Consider the following 24653-nt stretch of genomic DNA (forward strand, 5'->3'; position numbering starts at 1 on the left):
CGAAAAATTGTGAGCTATTGTAAGTGAAAGTATCATTTGCATCAATTAATTACTTCCTGATTCATTAAGTGATCTTTTCATTAAAAGCTCTCGAAAACAATGAATTAGAATTAGAGGATCGCAGAAACTTAATCAGCATTAAAATTATGGCTTAAAATCATTATGTATTTTTTAGTCTTTATATTTTTAATTATTGTTCACTAAGATAAATTTTAAAACTACAATTAAGTTACGAGAACATAATAAAGGAATAAGGTTGTGAGATTTTATACTTCGCTGATTTTATTTTAAACATTCATGATAATATAACTTGATGAGACAGGAATACCCTCCATTTTATTGGCAATAACTGTCTTCAAAACACATGCATTTTGAAATCTCACATTTCTATTTGCTGGTGGTTGGTTTTCAGAACTATTTATTTCACTAGTCTGCCATCTCTTCAAAACATTATGTCTCTTAGCAACTCGAGAACGTTTCGATTGTTGTATTTATTTTAACAGAAAGATGAAAAAGAAACAACAAGATATTAAATTTTAAAATTCCAAATAAAAAAAACTTTATGTAAAAACAAATATTAGTCTTGAAAAGGACCTTTCTACAAATATTTGTTAGATAAAATGAGAACTAAAAAGAATGTAAAACGCATAAACAAACAAAAAGAATTTGAGTAGTGAAAATTGAAATTACTAATCATTTCAGAAATTAATTTATTCACAAATATTGTTAATTAATTAATTTAAAGAATAGATAAATGCTTCAAAATTTAAAAAAAAAACTGTGTCCCCTCAGTTTTCAAAATTTGACACTGTTAAGGATTGGAAAACTTCAAATATTTAAAAAACTATTTGAATATAATATCTAAAATTTGTAATCTAACTCTCCATCCATATGGGTCATCGAAAAATTCAATACAATTTTTTCAATACTTTAAAAATTTTTAGGGTATTGTGTGGCCATAAAATAATTTAAAAAACATGTATTTGAATTAATTAGTCACACCAAAGAACAAGTTCTCTACATAAACTACTGTATTTCATTGATTTTTATTTAACATGAAAGTTCATAATCTCTAGATATGCCATCAATGGGCGCCTGGTCCCTACCACTTTCCAGTGTTTAGAAAAATCTTAAAAACTTTATTTTACTGTGTCTACTCTTTAGGGAAAAATTTAACTATTCCCCAGATGCATCTATTTCACTGATTTCGTTAATTTTTATTTTACAAGAAAATGGGCATGTTTGAACGAGCTGTTATCCTGTCAACAATATCTCAGATCTTTTTGCCACCGATCAACTAATGAAAGTTGAAGTAAAAATTTCGCGCACATTAGCAGAGTGCTTAAGATATAAAAAAAATTATTTGAGAACACTTTAGTTACAAATATATAATAACATTGGAAGTTTTACTTCCAAGCTATGGGTTCATCTTTATCTATAATATTCATGCATACTCAAATCAAAACTAAAATCGGTCCATTAACAGAAAAAAATGTAATGCCGAATGCAAAATTAAAAAAAATGCGAATGAAAATATTAGCAATAATCTTTAATTTGATCCGTGAAGGGAGAATATAATGAATTATCAAATTCTAAAAAAAAAATTGACCTCAACTCATTGATTTTTGTTATTTATTCATTCTTAGGATTATTCGCACATCGATGAATCAGTCAATTTAAACATTAAAAGAAAACAGCATCCGATAATGGCGGAGACCAAAAGGGTAGAGATATTTTAAATCCCGCTCAACATTACAGACACTGTTGGACGGTTATATATACTGATATTATAATTAATAAGCCCTATATGCTGCATCGATTGTCGCCAGCCCAATGAGCCTCTATTTTAAAGAAGTATCGCAAAGTTGAAAGAGCCCCCCCCCCCCCTAGTCTCAATAATTATACTGATTTCACCCTTTTTCAAGTATGGCTAACCAATGACAATACTCTAAAATTATTTTGCAAGTTGGAAACAATATTTTAGGTTAGTACACTTTCAATCAACAAGGTAACTCAAATATATTGTAAAATATTTGTTGAAGGTGATGGAAACTGTTTATTTAGAGTAATATCATATTGAACTTATGAATCTGAAGATGTACATACAAAAATTCATGAAAAGGTTGTGCAAAATGTTTTAATCACTAGCGTGCATTCAAGGATTTTTTAGTCGGAGTCGCAGTTATTTTAGATCTAATAAAAGCTCTATTAAAATATAGATTAGTAGAATCACAGCCAGTATTCCAGTCGAGTAAGCTCGTAGCCAAAAGTGGCCGAAAGTTTCTAAAACACACTTTCATTAATATGCTAAGAAGTAGAATTTTTTATTTTAATTCTTTTCAACTTTTATCCTTTAATTAAGAATTCATTTATATTATGAAATCATTAAATCAGTTTTTTTTTCTCTCAAATTCTGTATTAGGTAGTGCAACTAGTACGGATCAAAATTTAATTAAATTAATCGATAAACTTATAATTAACTAAAGATATTATAACTTGTTGTTATCGAGGAAACATAAGTGTTCAAAATTCTAAAACTTTAGCGCACTAGATAATAAATGTAAAATTGATTACAAAGTTCTTTACAAACCTGAAACAAGCGCCAATTTAAATAAAAATAAATATGAAACAAGCACCAATTTAAATAAAAGTGCATAAAAAATTAAGATTTAATTTAATTTAAATAGTTTTCCGAAATGTATTATAATACATTGCGGAAATATACAATATATACAATAAGACAATTTGCCGTAAGAAATTATAACATGATAATCAAAAGCTTATCTTCCGTCTTGGGGAGAAATGAAAAGTAAATCTGAACGTCTTTAATGCCTCGTGCAGGAAAGCAAATGTTTATAGGTCACCGCTCAAAATAAATAAATCGCTTTTAAAAACTTTTTAATCGTTTAAAAGAAATTTAACAATTGGTCTAAATTTAAACTTCATTGAAAAATCCCTATTAAAAAGAACTAATCAGTCTGTCAAATATTTTGCTTCTTCTGCATCATTATGCCATCATTTATATTTAATATTTTTAAATTGAAAAAATTAGAATTACGCAACTGATTTCCTTCTACAGTTTGAAATTATCCTTTTTCGTAAACTATTTTTTTCTTGACCTCTTTATCGGTCACCTAGAAGTATTTTGGGAAGCTGATTGCTTAATAAATCAGCACACACAGAACATTACTGAACGCCAACTCACAAACACTAATTAGTTTACTGAACATGTACGTCAAAAAGACTCAACGGTTTTCGACTCTTGCCGAACTTAACAAAAATATCGACATTTGGAAATAGTCGATCTGGTTTGTGTAGCGGTATGTTTTTGTTTTTTCTATTATTCTTCAAAACACCTGACGGATACTTAAGAGGAGAATTAGTTTCAGTTTGCGAGTTTATCAACCGGTGATAAATGAAGAGGTAAGGGGAAATTTGATCATTTCTTTCAATAATTCCAGATTTAAGCGGTGCAAATTAGCGTATCTGCTTAATGAGTTTGTGCAAATTTATGAAAATAAATAGATAATGTTAGTTTGAGGCAATAATAGTATCGTTTAAGTTATTCAACCGCATATAAATAATTTATGTGCAGGATGCATTGATAATTTCATTTAAGGCATCCGATTGCATATAAATTATTTATGTGTGTGATGCATATTTCGAAATATTTAATGGAATGTAAATCGTTATAGAATTGTTCATTTGTAAAATGGAAGTTAAACGCAATTTACGAGAAAATTATCTGACCTAATTATTTTCTATACTAAAAAGTTATCACTATAAAAATGAGGAATATCTAAAAATTATCAACTATTAAATAGTTGTTTCTCATTTAATGTTACAACATATAGGGTAATTTTAGGGGGGGGGGTTCGTTTCTTTTGCCATGATTGCTAAGATTTCCTATTCTTTTTTATGTTTATTGACATATACAACGTATGAAAAACAAATTCATAATAATGCATCTTTTTCAGTTTCAGTATTTTACGAGGTTGTGTGAATGTGTGGCAAGCCATTTACATTTTTCTCTCCTAACTGTGGTTTTCCATAATTAGTGAAAAAACCATAAATAATTAATTTAACAAACCTTTTAATTGAATTATATCGTTAAAAAATTTCTTTAATAAAGCGATGTGCCGTCATTAACAATAAATATGTTCTATATCTACTTATCCATTCATAAGACAGTAGAATGGAATTAGTTTACATAAACATCTAGAAAGATAATGCAAAATTGAAGATGGGTGTTTATTACAATAACATATTATTTTGGTTTTTACATAGATTATATAAAATCCTGTTATTTTATATTTCTTCTGTGGATTAATTAGCAATTATCAGTTGCTTTTTTAATTTTCATTTGGTAGAATAAATTTTTGTGTGGAAATGTGATGTTTACTTTCGCCATGCCATAATTTATAGAAATTAATGTTTACTTTCATATATTTCCTTGTAACATTCTTTTTTTGTAAAATTAAAAGTTTTTACTTTTTTTGAAAACGAGGTTGTTTAAAAGGATCACTCAATTTCTTCGACAGTTAGCATGCTAAACCTTCAGTCAAAAATATTAAAAAAATTTGTCTTTATGTTATCCTTGCTCTGTGTGGTTATGAATACATGAAATTCCTGTTCAAAAGATTATGGAGAATTTTACAATTAAGCTCACAATGCTCCAGACTTTTTAAATGTTTTTCAAGAAAAAAATGAATTATGCCCTTTTCCGCGAGAAAGCGAAGAATATCCTGTGGTCGATTGATCAGAAAAGGTTTTCGACTGGGCAGCTGCCTAGGTTCGCTGGACTGGAGAGGGGGGTAAGGGCAGACAAATCATTTAAGAAATGTTATTAGTCTATTTTTCAAGTAAATAAATTTGTAAGAAATATTTTTTTTATTAAATTCTAAAATATTATGATTACAGTGTGTGTACACATTAAATTATTAAAATCATTAATTAAAGTACATGTAATTGCTTTTTATAATATATTTAAATATTTAGCATTCAGTGCATGATTACGTTTCATTTCACTTGAGACACAACAGTGTAAAGCAATAATTTTAATGAATAATAATAATAATATATTAATTAGAAATTTATTATTTCTTTATAATCTTTCATTATAATTAGATATTTATATTTGTTTTCAAAAATTTTACTCTGCGAGTAATTGTAATATATATATATATATATTCACAAACTTAATAAAATCAAAAAGAAACTATAATAAATTATAAATAGATTAATTAAATTAAAAATATACTGAAATATAAAATAAAATTGACCAGATATTAAAAGAGAGGTCCCTTTTGGACATTACCTGGGGACGCAAGAAACATAAATCTGCCATTGGGCAGAAGAAGCTTTATCTAATTCAAATTCGTACTGCGCATGTGCGTCGCTCATGTTTTAGGTTTTCCAACTTCTTGCCGCGAGAAGGTAGAGTTTTTAGAGCTCCATCACGATAAAATCTCACCTAGCGTCAAATTACCAGTTAAAATATCACATTCCGATTTTTTACGATAATATTTTTCCCCTGAATTCGCCCCATTTGACTTTTTCCACGAATGAAGAATTTGGATAGCGAGCAACCGTTCTCACTTTCCGAAAATGTGCAGCAATGAAGACTAAAGAAGGTGATCAAAGGAAACTTTCGATCCGCATTTACATCTCTGTAGGAACAAAAAAGAAAAAAAAATATTGCATATAGCAGTTACTTTGAAGAAATTACCAAATAAACAGGTTCTATCTATATTCATTTTTTTTTAGTAAAATAAATACTAGAATTTTTTGAACGCCCTTAGTAATAGAAGATCCACCTTTCAATGTTTCATTAACACATATATTAAAATTTTAATTTCCTATTTTCAGATAGCAATAAATAAATATTCTTATAATGTTTGGAAAGCGTAAAACTTGTAAATACAAGTTATCGTATTTTTCTCCTTAATGATTTGTAATCAGTGCATATGTATCTTTCATATTCTTGTAGCTATCTAAAATTGAAAATTAATTGATGGTATTTTCGAAATGTCAGCTATTCTCAGATAAGACATTTTTTTCTTGGTACGCACAATGGATTCGTTAGATAAGTTCTAGTTTTATTTTTCAACATATCACACTGAAGGTGCTCTTTTATTTTACACTTTTGGAATTGGACATCCAGTATTTATACTGTAGAGAAGCAGGGTCTTAAATTAGTCAAATGACATATCTAAATAGATCATCCTCAATTAAATCTCTGATTCATTATTTATTCAAAATTCTTCCTTTATTTGAAAAGCGAAATTCTTAAACGGAGTCGTTGGATTAGTCTTAACAAAATTGTTTCATATATTGTTACTGTCGTTGCGCTCGTTGCTATACTCGAACTCGAGTCACCATTGTGTACTGCGGATTGTGCAAAGATGGCGCTTCTGCCTCTTGTTTATCAACAGCCTCTCACGAGAACGGGGACTTCATGGCAGGCACGAACCCCATCGGATGGAATTTGGAAGGAGTGCCACGAACGTTAAGCTTTATAAATAGTTTAGTTAGTATATGTATATGTACCCATGTTATCGTTAATAAATATCCAAAAAGGCACCGAATTTGGAATTCACTAAGCACCTCCACTGAACACAGATGCAATATTGTAAGACTGAAGTTAAAAATATTAATGGTTTCAGACGTAATTGGAACCAGCCCTTTTGGCTTTCATAGTGAAGTCATTAAAATATCTAGCATCTCCAAAGCATGCGGATAACTGCTGTATTTACTGATGCTTTAGACGAGTATTGTCAGATGTTCTTTATCAGTGAATCCAGTTTATAATGTCAGAGTATGAGATGCAGAGAGGAGAGGAAATTTGGAATGTGTGGTACTTCTAATATTGCAGGCGATAAGTATTTATTTGTGCATTCACTCAAGCTCAGTGTTTCTGTATTATTAGCATAAAATTTCACTGATTTATCTTTAAAACATTTAAATTTATATCGTAAAAAATGAACCTGGATTCTATTTTAGATTTCTAATTGACAGAAGTTGAAATTTAAATAATAACTGATTATTGTTACCATAGAAATCAATATAAAAAGCTTTCGATTCATAGTAAGCTACACTTTCAATTGGATCAATAAAAGAGTTATTGAAAGTTCCTTAAAATAATCAGATAATTTCTCAAATATTTGGAGCAATCCTCTCCTTTCACTAAGTGGCTAGATAATATCTGGGTATTTCCTTGAATTGTTTAACATGCATGCCCGCTTCGCTTGTACTTAATGAGTAAATAAGTATCTTACTGTGGATTTCGTTTCATTTCATTTTCGTCTTTAAAGAAGCAAACTTACTCGCAATTGATTGTACTTTCATCGCTTTAACCTTCATTTGAATCATGCAACGACGCGACGCATAAGAATTCTTACTGGTTTTTCATTTGACAAGTAAAAGTTGATCATAAGAATGCATAAAAATGATTGACTTCATACATAATCGGAGTAGTACTTTATTTCTCAAAATTTTACTAACATATTGTCACATTTCTGATGTAAGAGAAAGCTTGGTTTTAAAGAGTGATATTACCATTTAAGTTTATTTAGAAATAATTAAAAAAATGCACTTTGAAAAATATATAATTCACAAATGAATGTAAAGGATGTTTTATAGTTCAGTAATGATTATTATGTGCTATTTGTTTTATGGTAGTTGACAGAATTATAACTGCAATATGCGAATTCATTTTCTGATAGAGAAGTATATTGTTAGAAAAGGACATATGTTAAAAAAAAATCTTTTATTTTATAAGCTATTGAAATATCAATTAAAAACCTTTCATTTAAATATATTTATGGAGACAGTATTTTAAGTATTAAGCTTAGGCTTTTTTATATGTTCTGAATTTTAAAGTATTAAATATATTCTTCATCTGTGCAATACGTGTTTTCTGTATAATTTATCAAAATTCAGTCCTCTCCCCCTCATAGAAATCCACTCCACTATTTTTAAAAGTATATTTCTTTGGTATAATATCATGTAAATAATAAATATTTTGCAGATTTATGACCGAAAAGAAGAAACTTCTGAAATTTTATCTTCGACTTATTTCACCACGGGAATCATAATTTGTACAAGAGCGAAGCTATGATCAAATGACGTCTCTTTACATCGCGATACAACAGCAAAGTGACAGAAATTTTACCCTTCAGTGATTTTACTATGAGATTATGATTTGGATGCCTTTGCCACGTGTAGATTTAGGCAAAGAAACTTTAGATATCTTTTCAAAAATATGTGCAGATATTAAAGATTTTCTCTTCGTTCCTGGCATGGGAATGATGGAATTAGCAATTTTGTTAAGCGCATGTTGGAAATAATTAAATTAAAAAGTATGAATTGGATCAGGAAATAAGAGAACATTGTAGAATGAATTTAACATGGGCTTATTTAAGATAAAAATTAGGAAATTAATTGGGATTTAGATTTAAAGATATCATTACACGCACATATATATATATAAACATTAAAAAAAAACGAGTCTTGAGAAGTCACATCTTGAAGAAACTACTTTTTTGAACAGTAGTTCATTTTAATATTCATTTTCTGCAGAGTCAAATCTTCAAAAGAACCGAAGTTTGATCGAAGCAGACTCACTGTTTCCTGTCTCTAACACAGTTTGTTGATTCAGCGATTTTAGAGAGCTTGCGATTAAACACTCACACTACCGAATGAAGTACTCCTATTCAATGCAATGTAAAGTCAGCAGTATTAAATTTCGAATCTCAAGAGGAAAGATTTATCGTAACTTATTTTATTTTATACTCTAGTCACAGATTTATCGTATGCTCTTGTCACAGATCCATTGAAGATGAATTTTTCTTGTTTATATTCCGGAAGAATTTTTTTCAAAACCGCTGAGTTTATCAAATGGTATACTAATCTGAAGATTTCTCGTTTTGAAAACATAAAAGACATGAAAGCGTTTCTTGTTTGACACTTTTCCACGGTCCATGCCTCTTTTCATACGAGATTCAAATAATTGCTATTTCTAATACTTACCTTAAACAATTTCCGAAAATTTTAAAATCGTCTTTTATTCGTTAAAGATTAAATTTGAAGACTTCAAGTGAAAGATTATTGGATTCAAATTTGTACAACTCCTTTAAAAGATTTTTATTTTTCAGGATATTAGGAAATAGTTCAATTTTTACATTTTGGCAAGATTTCTTTGATAAAACCATGGCGAACATAGCTTAGAGAACCGAATAGGAAGGCAGAAAGCAAGAAGAGACCGCGAGAAAGTATTTTGAACTTGTCTAATTTCAGAAAAGAATTTGCTGGTATAGCGTTTTTAGTTTTGTGGGGAAATAATAACTCCCGCATCTGAGGAGTTCAAGCGATTAGGAACTTAATAATTTTGGAACTTAGAAGAATTAGAAATCATCACATACATACATATATATTCACATGTGACTCAAAAACTGACTTAGAAAACGTGAATTATTATTCTGAGTCAAATGTTTTTTCCTTATTAATTTTCATCAAATGTTATTAATTTAGGTTATTTTGTTTCTATATGTAAAATTATTTGCATTTGAATTCAAAAGTACGTTTTTATTTTCAAATATCAGATTGTTATTTTCTTACTGTATTTATGATATGTGTACCTTTCTCTGGAATTGAAATAAGCTGACTATGCAAAATAGATTGAATTTACTTAAATTGAGACTTTAAATTGAAAAAAAAAGTGACGGTTACTTTAAACGCTTTATTATGTGATTACTTTAAATGTTATTGCCATAGAAACGCAAAAAAAAAAAAAAAAATCACGGATATGATTCTAGTGTCCCTCCCTCAGAAAAATGAATAATAAAATTAAGTGAATAATTTTTCGGATAATTTACATGTGACGATATAAACACATAAAAAATTCCATTTTACTATTTCATGTATCACATACTTGAAGAATTTTAGTCTTTCCTTTTATTTTTATTAATGTTGATAAATCGAATGTATTTAATTTATTCAATAAAGTCATTAATATTAAATAAAAATATTATTCTATTTGTCGAACGTGTTAAATTGAAGTAATTTAATGGCTACATATGGGACCAAGACATGCACCTATTTTCCGTTTCATAGTCTAACGAAACAATAATTCTTTCAAGAATTACAATAGTACTTTGTGTATGTACTTCTGATTTTAATTAAACGTTTCGGGTCCCTGGTTATATTCAGCATAATAATTTGTACAACATTTTTTTTTTTTTTTTTTGTAAAATAGTTTTAAAATAAATTTTTAAGCAAGTATCTATGTTGAAACAAACACTATGTATTTTATCTCTGACGAGTGACTGCAAAATTATGAATGAACTTTTGTTTAATTTATGCATATTTCATGTAATTTCAATTTCAGCAAAAATCGAGAAGAAAGCCATATTTAACGAGCGATATATATCTTAATTTCGTTATGTCGATTTCTAAAAAACTATACTTCTTACTTCTTCATGTTAATTAATTGAACCTGCTCTCTAACCTGGGATTAATGGTATTTAATGAATGATTGTATAAAAACTCAATTTCATATCTTGGTTTTCAGAAATTTTTATTGTATTAGATACCAAGAAAATATATGTGTCAGGAAAAAAACAAAATAACGCATATAAATTCTTTAAAAAAATTAAGACTGCGAGTTAATTTATAAGAAACCATTAGTGGTCAAATTGCTCAAAATAATAACATTTTTGTAATCTTAATTAAACTCTCTTTATTGCGCTTGCTTTGAATTAAGAGTTGTTTGAGTTGCTTAATAATTAAGTTTTACCTACAAATATGGAACGAAAAACGAGTTAGAAAGTTTAGGAACAAAATAATAACCCTAAAACCATAAATAGGTTATTTAGTCTGCTGTTGCACTCAAGATAGTTTACAAAATACAGTCTCTTTAGGAAACGACATATTCTGAGTGTATGACTTAGATTAATCTGATATTTTAAGGCGATAACTTTTACCCTTTTTGAAAAAACAAATTTCCTAATTCGTTTTGTTTTTTATAATCAGAATAATCAGCGCATGATTATTCTAATGTTTGATAACAAATTTAAGTGCTTGAAGAGAGATTTAGCTCTGAGATTTTAAACAGAGTTTACATGGACCTGATTACTGAAGCACAAACCAGGTTAGTCCCATTTCATTTTCAACTTTTAAATATGAATCCAAATCCAACATTTTCTTATTTTCAATTAAATACTTCTATCTAACTTGACTTGTTTCATGTTTGTAAAGATTGAGTTTTGTAGTCGATTTTTGGTCACTTCCTGATGCGCTAGAATTTTGAAATATTTTGATTTTACGTATTTGCGATGACAATATAGTTCTTAATATCTTTAGAGCCTAACTATTGGTAAATCAATTTATTACAATTAAATTTTGACATCACACCAATATGTCCATTTGTAGGAATTTGAGTATAAAATGAAATCAGGATTCCAAAATGTATATTATAAGAAATTCTAAATTAAAAACCAAAAAATAGAAATTAATTAAAATAAAAAAATTTTATAATGCATTAATTAAAACAGTTTTTTTAAAAACTGATTTTATTAGATTTATTATGTCATGTTCTTAAGAAAATAAATAAATAATTGTTAGCCAAATAAAATAACATTATTCTTTTACTTAGAATAAATTAAGAACGTAAAAACTATCCTTACAGACAGTCTATATTGTTAATAATCATTTTAAGCAATTTTCATTTAAAAATTATGGATTATTACTATTAGAATTTATTACCTCAAATTTGAACACATCAATCAGTTATGAATTTAGTAATGGTTCCATCTAAGTACCTTTCATTGCTATATCATAAATAAATTTCAGTATAAATGCTATAAGTAAATTTCGAATGCATAACAAATAATCCTCAGTCAGTTATGAATTTCATACTGGTTTAATTTGAGCACATCTATAATTGCTTCACAATAAATAAATTTCGGCTAAAGTACTTTCCCTGTCAAATATTCTATTGTGTTGGAAGTAATGAATTTCTTAACTGTCTTGAGCAATGATGCAGATTTGCCAAGAAAATAGTTTCACAATAATTAATAATTAAGAATACTTTATCCTTTGTAACCAAAATTAAATAATTACAGTTGTGTTCTCTCAGCTTCAACGCAATGTATGTACAAAATTTAAGATCGAATTATTGAGCTATCGGAATTTGAATGTTTAGAAGAAATAAGCTTAAATAAAGGTTGATATACCTAAGAGACGAAAGCTGTGTTGACATCCTCTAATTTATTTGAAAAAGAATTTGTATTTTTAAAATTTGTCCGAAAAGCTTTATATTTCGTGCAAGATATTCATGTGCTGCTGATATAATATCTACAACAGTGAATTAAAGAGGAAATCTATCAAATTTAAATCTATGATGGAAGCTAAAAAATAGAGAACTTAACCGTTTTAGTTTAGAATGTCATTTGGGAATAGATAACAGAGAAATACTTCTAATTATGGTTATTGCGAATAAACTTTTCCTGGTCTGGGTTAAAATGAGATATAAAGAAAGCCACATTTTCAATATTTTGAAAATTCGCAACACTTCATTTAAGACAATCATAATTACAATTATTTTTGTTAAATAACCGATTAATAAAATTTCGTAATCGGTAATTAATGAAAATTCGATATTGATACCATGAGATAAGAGACCGCGTTAGCCTAATTAATGCTAAGGTCTCAGCTTCAGGACAAAGAGTTCCGGACTCGAAATCCGTTTTCCGCCAAAGATCGATCGTCTATATGACTAAATTAAACCAAGAGAATGATACAGAAGTATTGCAAAAAAGGTAATATATATTAACTATTATGGTTCAGTCGTTTCCAAAAATAGACTATATCGGCACGACAAAGAAGGCTTTTTTTCGTCAGACATTTTGGAATGCAATTTGGCCTATGTGTTTATGGATATCGATTTTATATATGTATATTGTAAAAGGCTCATGTTTTTTTTTTTGCAATTTAAAAATATTAAAACATAAAATGAATTTTTGTAAAATGTTACTTTTTGTAGTATTTTTATACTAATTGCTATGAATTTAAATTATAAAAAAATTGAGAAATGAATGTTAAAATCTTATAAACTTACAGCTTTATGTCTGCTGTAAGCTCATAAGATTTAATAATAATTGCTATAACATTTTGATGATAATAATAATAATTTGCTCTCTGAATTTTTAATTAGTAACAATTATTCGCTTTCTTTGGAAAAGAAGCAACTTGTCTGAAACTTTGATGATTCAATTTTATAAGATAATCGAATATTGTGAATAAAATCGTACAAAAATAGTTAAAAGAAAATAGATAAATGCGTAAATTTATGAAAAATATATAGTACTGTAAGAATAAATTTCACAATATGAACTGAGTGACGCGGCTGTTGTGAATAATCTGCAAAATGACCGAAAAAAAATTAATAGGAAACTATTTTTGTTAAATTTTTATTTACACTATGGAGTTAATGCATATAAAGATAATAATAAAAAGTAAAAATTTCTGTAATTACAAGTTTGTTCATTTACTTTTTGCAAAAAGAATCGATCATTTCCTTTTGCATTTTGTATAAAAGCATCTCTTTTTATTTGACAGAATTTTTTCTTAAACATTTTTGAATTTGCTACCCCAGATAATCGAAAGTTTGAATAGTGCCAATTAAAAGATATTTTTTAAAAACCATGGCTAATAATGTTTTGGTACGAAAAAAAGATTTTAAAAAATGTAAAAGTACAAAAGTAGTTTATTATATCTCTTATTATGTAATATGTTGCTTTTATGAAAACAATTCCTAAGTATTTTTATGAACTGACATTCAAAGAAATAACAGTTTTATTAGTTATTAGGTAAAACAATTCATACCAGATTACCCATATATTTTTGATTCATTAAAAATAACAATAATATCAAAAACAAATGTAGATTCGTAAAAGTATTTCAAAGTCATTCAAACAATATCTCTATTATTCAATTTCATAACTCAATGGCTTACGTCAAAATTTATCCTTTCCAGAATATTTTAATCATTTCGAAAATGAATCATTAACAATTCTATTCATAAAGCTACAAGCGATTCACGTGCACATTTTTCCAATGTGAATTCTATACGGTACGAGTTACCGGATAGAACAAGATGCAACTTACTAAGAATTTCAGGGAATGTATCTGTTTCACAGTTACGAAATGATACAGTAGAAATCAATCGATTAATCGTAGTGACACTGGACGGGAAATTACGTTTTTATTGTTGGGAATGAACCTTCTTCATTTCAAAATAAATTCTCCAGTTAAAAGCGTCATGAAAATGTGGGTCATATTTATTCGATTATTTATCATTACTTAATTATATTGTGCCTTCATATTACCGTATTCCATGTTATGAATTATTTACATCCCCATTGGCAGTTAGAAAATTATTTCTTATAACAATATATACTGATTTTCATTTTATCATCGTCACAAAATAGATGAAGTTTAAAATATGCTTTTTTCTCCTAATCTAATGTTCTTATTTTCTTTTACAGTCAGAGCCAGCAGTCTAAGGATGATGGAAGCATTTCAAAACCGGCAACACTGGCAATTAATCTGATATCTCGCAGTCAATCTCTCAACAGTTTAAATGATGATACGAATAATCTGCAAAGGACCAGTAAGACTAATTATTTATTATTTAATCAATGAATGTGTGCTTTTTAACATGATATTTTTTAAATTGTATCTTAGTTGTAACTTATATGCATGATGCAAAATTTGAAAGCTGAATATTGAAAGCTGAAAGTATTAATAACTCAAATTAAGTAAGCTGAATCATTTCTTCTTTAGATTGAGTTGATTAGAGAAAAGCTGGCATTGCTTTGATTTGCCTTGACGCACATTTTAGAAACTTCGAAGCTTAGAGATTATAATGCTGGTTAAAAAGTAATCTTCATTACTGAACAATAAATAAATTTAAGCAATGCAATTAATTATAAGTAGTTTACTCAGTCTCAAAGTATGATGTTAATGATGTAAATTGTATCATTTATACTACAAATTATCAGTTCATCATCAGTAATTGTATCATTTGTTCTACGATTTTGTATCAGTTTATACTACGAACATATAAAAGTAACAAGAATGGATCCTCCTCCTTTTCTATGCAAAAACTATTCCTTTCAAAGCAAATTTTATTCTTTTCTACACAACTCTTTTTTTTATGCAGAAGCATCTCAAACACACATGGCAAGTGCAACGTGTTTGTGCAATCCCTGTTAACATGTAGTTAAATAAACGGTTAAAAACACATTTGCCAGGTGATCGCTGTTCAGTTCTATAAAAACTCTGTAAAAGAAAATCGAATTTTAAAATATATTTTGTTTAATTTTTAAATATTAATGGTTTCTATATTTATTCCAACTAAGCAGAACATTATGTATTATTTGAAGCAATTTGTGATAGTTTTATGTTGTATAGTGACAACTGTTGCAGCATGTCATGCAAAGTCTTGAACACTTTTCTACATTACACGTTTAATTTACATGTGTTTTAATTTCAGACATTTTCTGCTTCTATTATTTGAAACAATCCATGATGATGTAGCGTAGTTATTGTTTACCTTGCTAAACATTGATTGCAGCATAGGGTGCATTTTTTTTTATTGTAATGGAGTTAATTCAAACTCATATGATACGTGCCGAATGAGCTGCAGTAATTTAATTTTGGGTTAAATGGCGAATTTGAAAGAAGGGAAAGAGACTTGATATCAGAGGCCAGTATAAAATAACATTGCATAAGACAACAGATGACATAAAAATTCCGTTTTGTGATGTAACCCTATTAGCGCATAATTTTCAACAACATTGTTACGGTATTGTCATGCATTCAGTATATCGAAGAACATTGTGGAGTAGCATGCAATATCTTTGCTAATAGGGAAATGTGATATCATTTGAAGTGACTAAGTTATTACTTATGAAGTTTTTGTATTCTTGTTAATATGAGGTTATTAAATTCACGGAACTAAAAATAGATTTATTTTTAAACAATATTCTCTGTTCAGTATATAATATTTTGTATTTACTTGCTATTGAGGCTGCCCCTATCATTATTGCGTGTGTAGTTGATATCATCGAAAAAATATTCTCTCTTTATATATATATATATATATATATATATATATATATATGTGTGTGTGTGTGTGTGTGTGTGTGTGTGTGTGTGTGTGTGTGTGTGTGTATGTATGTATGTGTGTGTGTGTGCGTGCATGCGTGTGTGTGTGTGTGTGTATGTGTGTAAAAATTTCATATCCTTACCTCTATTAATCTTCGAAATGAAATTTTCTGCCAATTATAATTCAGATTTAAACCAAACTGTAAATCAGGTTTCCATTTTTATAAATTAAAGGACTCAAAATTAAAAATTCGCAAGACCAAAATTTCTTTTTATCTATATCTGAATATATAATATTACAATGTAACCCTTATGTCATAAATTATAAATGTTTTTGTTTCCACCACTTATCATTCAGTTTTCCTGCACATATAATTTGCAACTTTTAAGGCGATCGATTTTAATATTAAAAGCATAAATTAATTTTTAATTGTTCATTTTATCTTTTTTTCCATTTCGTACATACACACACACGCACAAACATGAAAGTATATCTGTAAATCAAGCTAATTATTCTAAGCGATGTTTCTTTATTAAATGGCTGTGTATATCATGACTTTATAATGGCTGTATATATCATGGCTTTATAATGGCTGTATATGTCATGGCTTTATAATGGAAAATAATAATTCGAAGTAATTCCGTTTTTATCAGTAAAAGATACTAATGGAATAGATATTTACAATCGAATTATGAATGCTTATGGAACTGCGTGCCAGTCACGGAGTACAGATTTTCGATGGTGAGGGGTTTTTGCAAATGAATATGTATGATTCATCCTATTCTTGGCATCTCAGCTATGCTCATATACCCATGATTAAAATTACTGCATTACATGATTTATATTCAGCCTCACATGCTTCACATTCTTCGTCCAACTGTAAATGACAATTTTACTAAACTCTTCTTCTGCCGCTAAAAATTGGATGAATACGCACTGAATCTATTACTTGTTTCCCACTTCTATTTCACTCAATGGCAAACCACCATTAACAATGATATACTGTTTTTCTTCCGACCAGCCATCTATATACTGTAGAATTCTCAAAGAGTTTTACTACATAGAATATTGCCACTAGAACCGCATTTCCACTTTCACTTGGGGTCGCCATTTAGTTTATAAGCATTAACTTATTATATTAGCTGAATCAGATGTGCAATCATAGCTTTTACGTGTATTCTTGAGAAAATTATTTCATATTTATTATTTATATTTTTTTAAAAACTAAACATTTACTTCTGAATATCACTTAACAAATATATATATATATATATGGGAGTCCACATTCTATCCTTTTATATTTTACATTCTCATTAAAATGATTGTAAAAAAATTTCTGAAAACTTTTTTTCTTAATGATATTTCTTATATATTTAATAAAACATTTGCAGTGTTAAAGAACAGATGTGCATCATCAAATTTAATGATAGTACACAAGCATTTGTTGAGTGACTGAATATGATTTAGATAAAATTAGTCTGCAGTAATAGATAAATAAAATAGATATTTATCATGCAATTGTAGCTCAAAGTCTGCGTAAATTATCGTCTCATATTTTCTTCTTCTGTTTAATATCGTGATATATGCCAGTGAGATAATAAAACTGTATATAAACAATCCAAGATTATGAATTAGGATCTGACTATTCGGTGAAGTAAGCAAATAAAATGCAATTAAAGACCGATAAAGAATAAAATTATTGGATCTGTCATCAATTGAATAAAACATTGTGATAAATTGATTGTGGATTTCATCTGTTATCGCCTACCCACCACATAAAACTTCCTTAATCTTATTTTCTTTCCATTTTTCACCGAAAGTGTCTTTCATTCTCCTTATCTCATTAAAACCCTATTTAACAACGAGATTTGTTCTCGTCATTTTTTTAGAACAAAAATAAATACCAGCATGATTTACAAAGAGCCTATTACTATGAGCCTATAAGAACAATTCTAAGTGAATTTAATGTAAAAAATGTTTTAAAACGACTCTTGCATAAGTATATGTATATTAATGTACTAAACTGCGGAATTTTAAAAATTTCCTTCTTTATTATTTCCTTCTTTTTAATCTTGGAATCTATTGTTTCCAAAATTCACTACCAGGTGGTACAATAGTTAAGGAAGCAAAATTTAATCTCATTAATGATTAGCGGATGACTAAGTTCTGAAAATAATGAAATAGAGTAATATCATCGGCCAGAATATACAGGTGTACAAAATTTTAATCCTCTTGTGCATGAGGAAGTAAGAGAGAAATCGATTGCAAAATTTCATTTCTGCAACCATGAAACAAGTCACAACAAATTAAATAAAAATGTTTTAAATTAGTGTTAGAAAGGCCAATATGTAAATGCTGAAACCTAATTAATGAAATGTGTTGTTTTAACTGCCTTTATTAATAGTATTATTTCAACGGTCATTAACATTATTTTAACAATTTATGCTGATATGTGCTCTTTCCATGCACTACAATTTAATTTTGGAATTAATTATTTATCACAAGGTGGGAAAACAGAACTCGATATTACAACCCTGGCAGAAAATGTGCAGTTAAATGAAATGCTCAGTTATGTTTACCATTTGTTTGTGACATAAAGAAATTGACTTGATAATAGTTTATATCCGTTTTTGATGCTTGAATGCTTTCAAAATGCTTGATGCTTGAAAGCTGAATTTAAAAATGTACATCTTTATTTCAACAAAGCTAAAACTATAAAGTTAAAAAAATGTAAAAATAAAACAAAATCCAACTCTGAAAATTGGGTATTTTACTCTTTCATAGAAGAACAATGCATAATTTCATTGCGGAGTATAAGTTCTTTTTAAAAAATTGATCCTAAAAATTGTATTTGAATAAAATTCTGCAATTTGTGTAACAAGAATTAATAAGAAGATAATTTTTCTATTTTTTTTATAATTTTATACTTTTACATTACATATCTGAGATAATTCTCATACATTTATATTTCAATAATTCCTTTGGCATCAGCAAAAAGAATTATATAAACGAAAGTCTGAAATATTAGACTTCGTAAAAGGTAGTCTTCAAAATTTTTCAACATTCTTTATATCTCAATAAACCCTCAAATCATGCATCAATGGAAATTGCTATAGATGCTTGATCTCCAATAAATTAATTGGTTTAATATTAATGGCAGAAGATGGAGAAAAATGTTCAAAATAATGCAAATCCAGTGCATAAAATAATAACAATACTACTATAATATCGTCTATAATTAAAATTTGCTACTTGAAATATATAAATACTTACTTTAATGAACAATTAAAGAGAGTCAAAGTATTAATGGATAGCACGATGTGACTGAACAGTCCTTACTTCTCGAGTAGCCTTGGTAAATAGTTAGTGTAGCCTTGATCTAGACCAAAGCAAAACAACTTGAAGCTATCTTCCTTGTCTTAGACTTATAAAATACCGAAATCCTTGAGAAGTGCCGCAATTTCGAAATATGCTTTCATCAATTTATTTTGTTTTGTTGATACTTACAATCTTTGACCGTGATATATTGATCTATGAGGCCTTTTACCCTCAGATATTTTCAAACAAAAAAATAACAATAATATCCTTAGAAAATAATCTTTCTTGTAAATCCCAAGCAAAAAAAAAAAAAAAAAAAATCTGTCTGTGTCTGAAGGATTAAAAAGTAGACTGCTGTTTAGTAGATATCAATTTGATGTGTTCATCTACTGAATGTCCTATGCGTCTATTGAATGATAAAAGTAAGAATATTTTCTGTTTTTTTTAATAGAAGTTTTGAAATATAATAATTCTGAGTTACATTGTTGTTATTATTATTTTGTCAAAATCTGCCGGTGTGATTCTAAAATTAAATTTAAGAGATTTATAGCGCAAACTTTTCTGAAAAACATTGATTGTGTAATTGCTTACAAAATTCATGAGATCTTTGAGACTATTTGTAAAAGTGAGTTAGTCAGCAAAACGAAAATGAAATTAGCAAGGAAGTTAATTAGTTGGAAACTTTGTCTTATTTGGCAGTATTTTAAAAGTATATTTTATATACAAATACAGTCGTCCTTTTATTTTTGATATAATGCCCATAAATGAACAATAAATTGTTTTGCAATGTTAGATAATAGTTTCAAGCCTTTTATAGATCGGAATTTTTTTGACTGTTTGGTTTCTCATCAACGCTGTTAAAGCGGAATGAATAATTTTGATTTGCGAAACTAAAACTGCAGATTTAACTACCGCATTTCACGTGATGGTATGCTTTTTACTGTCCTTTTACTTGGAATTATGCAAACGAATAAATTAAAATGTATGTCATGAAGATGCGACCTAAGTTTGCATTTCATTAAATCTGTTTGTTCGCGTTTAAACTCATGTCTGCCTTTTTCATAGTTGTTTTATCACTTTGAAACAAAATACATTTCTAATGATGTATCCATAGACTTTATTAAAAGCTTTCTGACATTTATCCTTATCTATAGGTCCACATATAACCTTTTACCGCTGTAACCTTGAGATCTGTAAATGGTTTCCACCTTTCACGACCTGCGCGTGACTCATGTGATATCTACCAGTCACGAGTGGGTAAAAAAGGGTTGAGTTCTGTTAGTTTTACCATCTTGTCCTAGTTTTGATATGAGGACAAAGTTCACGAATACTTTCTAGAGAAACTGTACCCTTCTTTAATTCCAATTAAAATCAAGAAGAAATAGAAAAAAAAGTACATGGCCTTCTTTTGTGAAGAAACTCTGGGAATTAGAGAAAGTGCAAGTTGCAAGAAACAATGCAACTAGACAGTTAATTTCATAAGCGACATGACCTGAAATCAGATAACTGATAGCTGAGAGTTGCGAAGGAATTTTTGTCTTCTGGAACAAATTTATCTTGATTTCTTAAAAATAAAAAAGAATGCTTTATACAAATGAAGATCTGAAAAAATAAAACATAATCTTGGTTCCTTTATATGCTTTAGTGCAAATTGCAATTACCATTACAAAAAATGCGGAAAATAAGTGAAAACGTCTGATTTAATTTGTTGAAATTTTGCTAAATCTTGGAATTTTTAAGTTAATCATAAAATTGTTCTTGCTTAAAAGTTCGGACATTTGTTATTTTTCTCATTTGATTACTCCAACATATTATTTTATATTTTTGTTTTTTAGAAAATTTATTTTGTTCTTGATTTATAATATTTCTGACATTTCGAATAATAATTGTGTAGAAATTAATTTACTGTTTATTCTATTCATGTGTATGAATCATTATGACTGCCATTAGAATACTTAATAGAGATTTATCATAATTCTTTCTCTTACTTTGATTGAAGTGGAAGAAAATGTTGGAAATTTAAAATTTTGTGATCATTAAAGGAGTACAGAAATGTATTAATAAATCAAGGAAAAAGATAAGTGAAAAAACAATCAGATTGCTATCGATTGAGATAGCAATCTGAGAGTGTGTTGAGTGTGCTGAGAGTGTGCCTGAATCTGTGTTCAGACATATTATGTAACTGTTGGCAACATACCATGTTGCTAACAGCTAAACAGGAGGTTATTTTTCCATGATTTCAATTAACCATTAGCAACATTTTTTTTCTAATGCTTATATTTAAAGAAGTAATGTAAATTGCATCTTTCAGAAACATTTGCGGGGAATTAATGCATTAATTCTTTTCTTTTTACTATGCTTCGATTTCAACAAAGGACTTCCGTTACGAAAGGATGGAATTATCATAGAGTGATTAATTTTCTACCAATCGGTTTATCTATAAATTTAAATGACTTCTTGACAGCGAGTATTTTAAACATAGAAGACTGCTTTATTTTACTTTAATTCAAAATATTTAAATCATGGTAATTAATTTTTTTTTAAAATAAGTGAAAACTTTTTTTTTATTAATGGTACTTTAATTTAATTTAGTTGTATTTACGTCCCGTTTTGAAACAATTGAAAGTCTAATTTGGAACATATCTTGCAATTTTGGACTTTGATCAGATGAAGAGAAGTAAACCTGGTCTGGCGCACACACAAACCTTCTTGAAACTTATATGACATATCACCGGGAGGACCTTTGATTCTAGCCAAATCAGTGTATACCAGGCTCAATTATAGAACTTTTTTTCAGTGAAATCGATTTTCAAACCCTCCTTCCTCACAGCTTATAGATTATTACCAGGCTATCATGGCCCCAACATATTTTATATTAAATCCGGTATAATCGGTGAAGAAACTATATAAGAATAATGTCGTAATTTCCTCTGATAACATCGAACATTAAAACTCATTATGTCTGAAGGAAATCTATTGATTTGCAATAATTATCTTTATTTGCAAAAAAGTATTCTCATTCGCACAGAGGGTCGTCCAGATATAAAAGCAGATAAACTCTACATGATTTTTTTATTTTATTTTACAAAATGTTAAAAATGTTATTAAATATTAACTGAGATTTTTCATGCGAAAGTAGTTCTTAAACATACGATATTTAGTTATATTTATGAATCGCAGATTATTTAGAAGTAGTTGACATTTGTGCCTCTTGATTTTAAATGAATAATCTTATGTCACCTTATACGAAATTTTATCACCCATTAAACCAAAAACCCATTAAAAAGGTTCATAGTTAATCCCCCTTTTAAAATAAAAAAATTAAAAACGTTTACTTTATGTAGAAGTTTAAAATAGTAGTAATAATAGTCAAATAAAATAGAAGTTTGTGATGCAATTTTTATTTTATACAATTTTATAAAACAACTTTGTTGTAAAACCAATGCTTTCAACAGAATGAATCATTTTAATTTTAAATTCTACTTTTTATAATAGACATTTATTTTTAAATTTTATAACTGGGCAACTAAATGGCATGTCGTTATAAATTCACAATTTTCAAAAGTTGTTTCTTTCTGATGAAAGTGTGATGACGATTGTTTAGTTTTGCTATTGCCTTTTTTTCGAATTTGAATACCACCGTGAATAAAATTTTGGCTATATACTATCTATTTGTAGCAGAATATGTTTATTCACTGAAACTTATTTTTTAGAAAACTAAAGTGGTTTTTTTTTTGTGTTTTATATATATATATATATATATATATATATATATATATATATATATATATATATATATATATATATATAAAGATAATAATTTTGATTCTCTATTTGCATTTAATTTTGATAAAAAGAAACTTTTCGTAATTTAAAGAATTCTCTTTAACAATTATGATTCAATTAAATGTTTGTTATCAGAATAACTATTTTAACCACAAAATTCTCAAAAGGAACATTCTTTAAAAATCTGACGTTTAGTGGTTGCACATTAAGTGAACTTAACTGATGAAACAGAAACTAATACAAAGCTTACATTATTTCTATCTTAACATTTTACACTTAACTTTGAGTTCAATAAATCTTAAGAAAAATTGCGTTTCGATCGAAGACTGAGTTATTTATCAAAGAGGTGCACTCACTAATGTGTTTATGTAAGGGCTTTTGCTAGAAGATCGTCGCTGTTATCATGTGACTGGTTTTCAATCGTTTAAGAAATGAGTACAAACAAGCCTCAAAGGTTGCAGTACTTTAAATCGTGACTTATTTGGTGGTAAAGGATCAAATCACTATTTATCAAAAACTGTCTAAAAATAGATCAATGATTATTTTGAAAAGCAAAAATAATAGTGTTTATAGTTTAAATACTTATATAAAAGGAAAAACAAAATAATGATACGAGTAAAATAAATCATGTTCTCTTTGTTTTATTTCATTTATTTTTCATCGGAAGACCTTGAAACTTTTTACTTAATTGAAGGTTTTAGATACAAATATATATATTTCAAGTAATAAGCGTTTGCCTTTTTTTTTATTATTATTAATGTCCGCTTTACTCTACGGGTATTGAAAACAGATTTCATAATGTGGAATCATAGTCAAAATACAAGGGCGAACCTGAATTAATAAATACACAAAACTTCCAAGCCTCTCCAGAGTGAAAATATACGTCTCAAGCCTGTATTGGAATAAATAAATTGTTAGGTTTCGGAGAAAACACACAAAGGAAGAATCGTGCAAGGATGTACGACCTAAAATGCCACCTAGGTTAACTACAGGATATACATGCTGCAGGAATGGCAAACCTATAGAGTGGTAAAAACCCCTAATTTAGCAATATTTTACACTTATGCAATGCATGAGCATATCCAGTTTTACAGTAACTGCTCAAAATTTTACCATTCACAGAGGCGATGCAGGGATTGGCAAATTTTTTCGAAGAAACTGGAATTTCGTGAGCATTTTTTTTTTCCTTGAACTGTCATTCGTGAACTCTTAATCAAACCGAGATAGAAACATTTTTCATTTTTTACATTTAAAGCTAATTTTAATGACCCAGTTTCAAGAAAATTCTTGATCTGGATAACCCTTGCATTGCATATATTGAACAAAATATGGCTGATATAAGTTAAGGAAAGCCTCAAGTTGGAATATTTATGGTCCC

At 28.2% G+C, this 24653-nt stretch overlaps 1 protein-coding gene across 5 annotated transcripts in view; it reads left to right on the forward strand.

The window, feature by feature from the left end:
- LOC129960945 (proton channel OtopLc-like) overlaps positions 1–24653 on the forward strand; it is a 78947-nt gene that overhangs the window by 29469 nt on the left and 24825 nt on the right. For 2 of the 5 annotated variants that reach the window (XM_056074703.1, XM_056074702.1), the window contains exon 2: positions 14547–14671. In XM_056074703.1, coding sequence (XP_055930678.1) covers positions 14547–14671 — 125 coding nt within the window. Of the gene's footprint in view, positions 1–3311; positions 3424–11101; positions 11150–14287; positions 14329–14546; positions 14672–24653 lie in introns of those variants that run through there. The other 3 variants (XM_056074706.1, XM_056074705.1, XM_056074707.1) reach the window with 3 other exon arrangements.

Source organism: Argiope bruennichi, chromosome X2 (genome assembly GCF_947563725.1).
Source record: "Argiope bruennichi chromosome X2, qqArgBrue1.1, whole genome shotgun sequence".
NCBI lineage: Eukaryota > Metazoa > Arthropoda > Arachnida > Araneae > Araneidae > Argiope > Argiope bruennichi.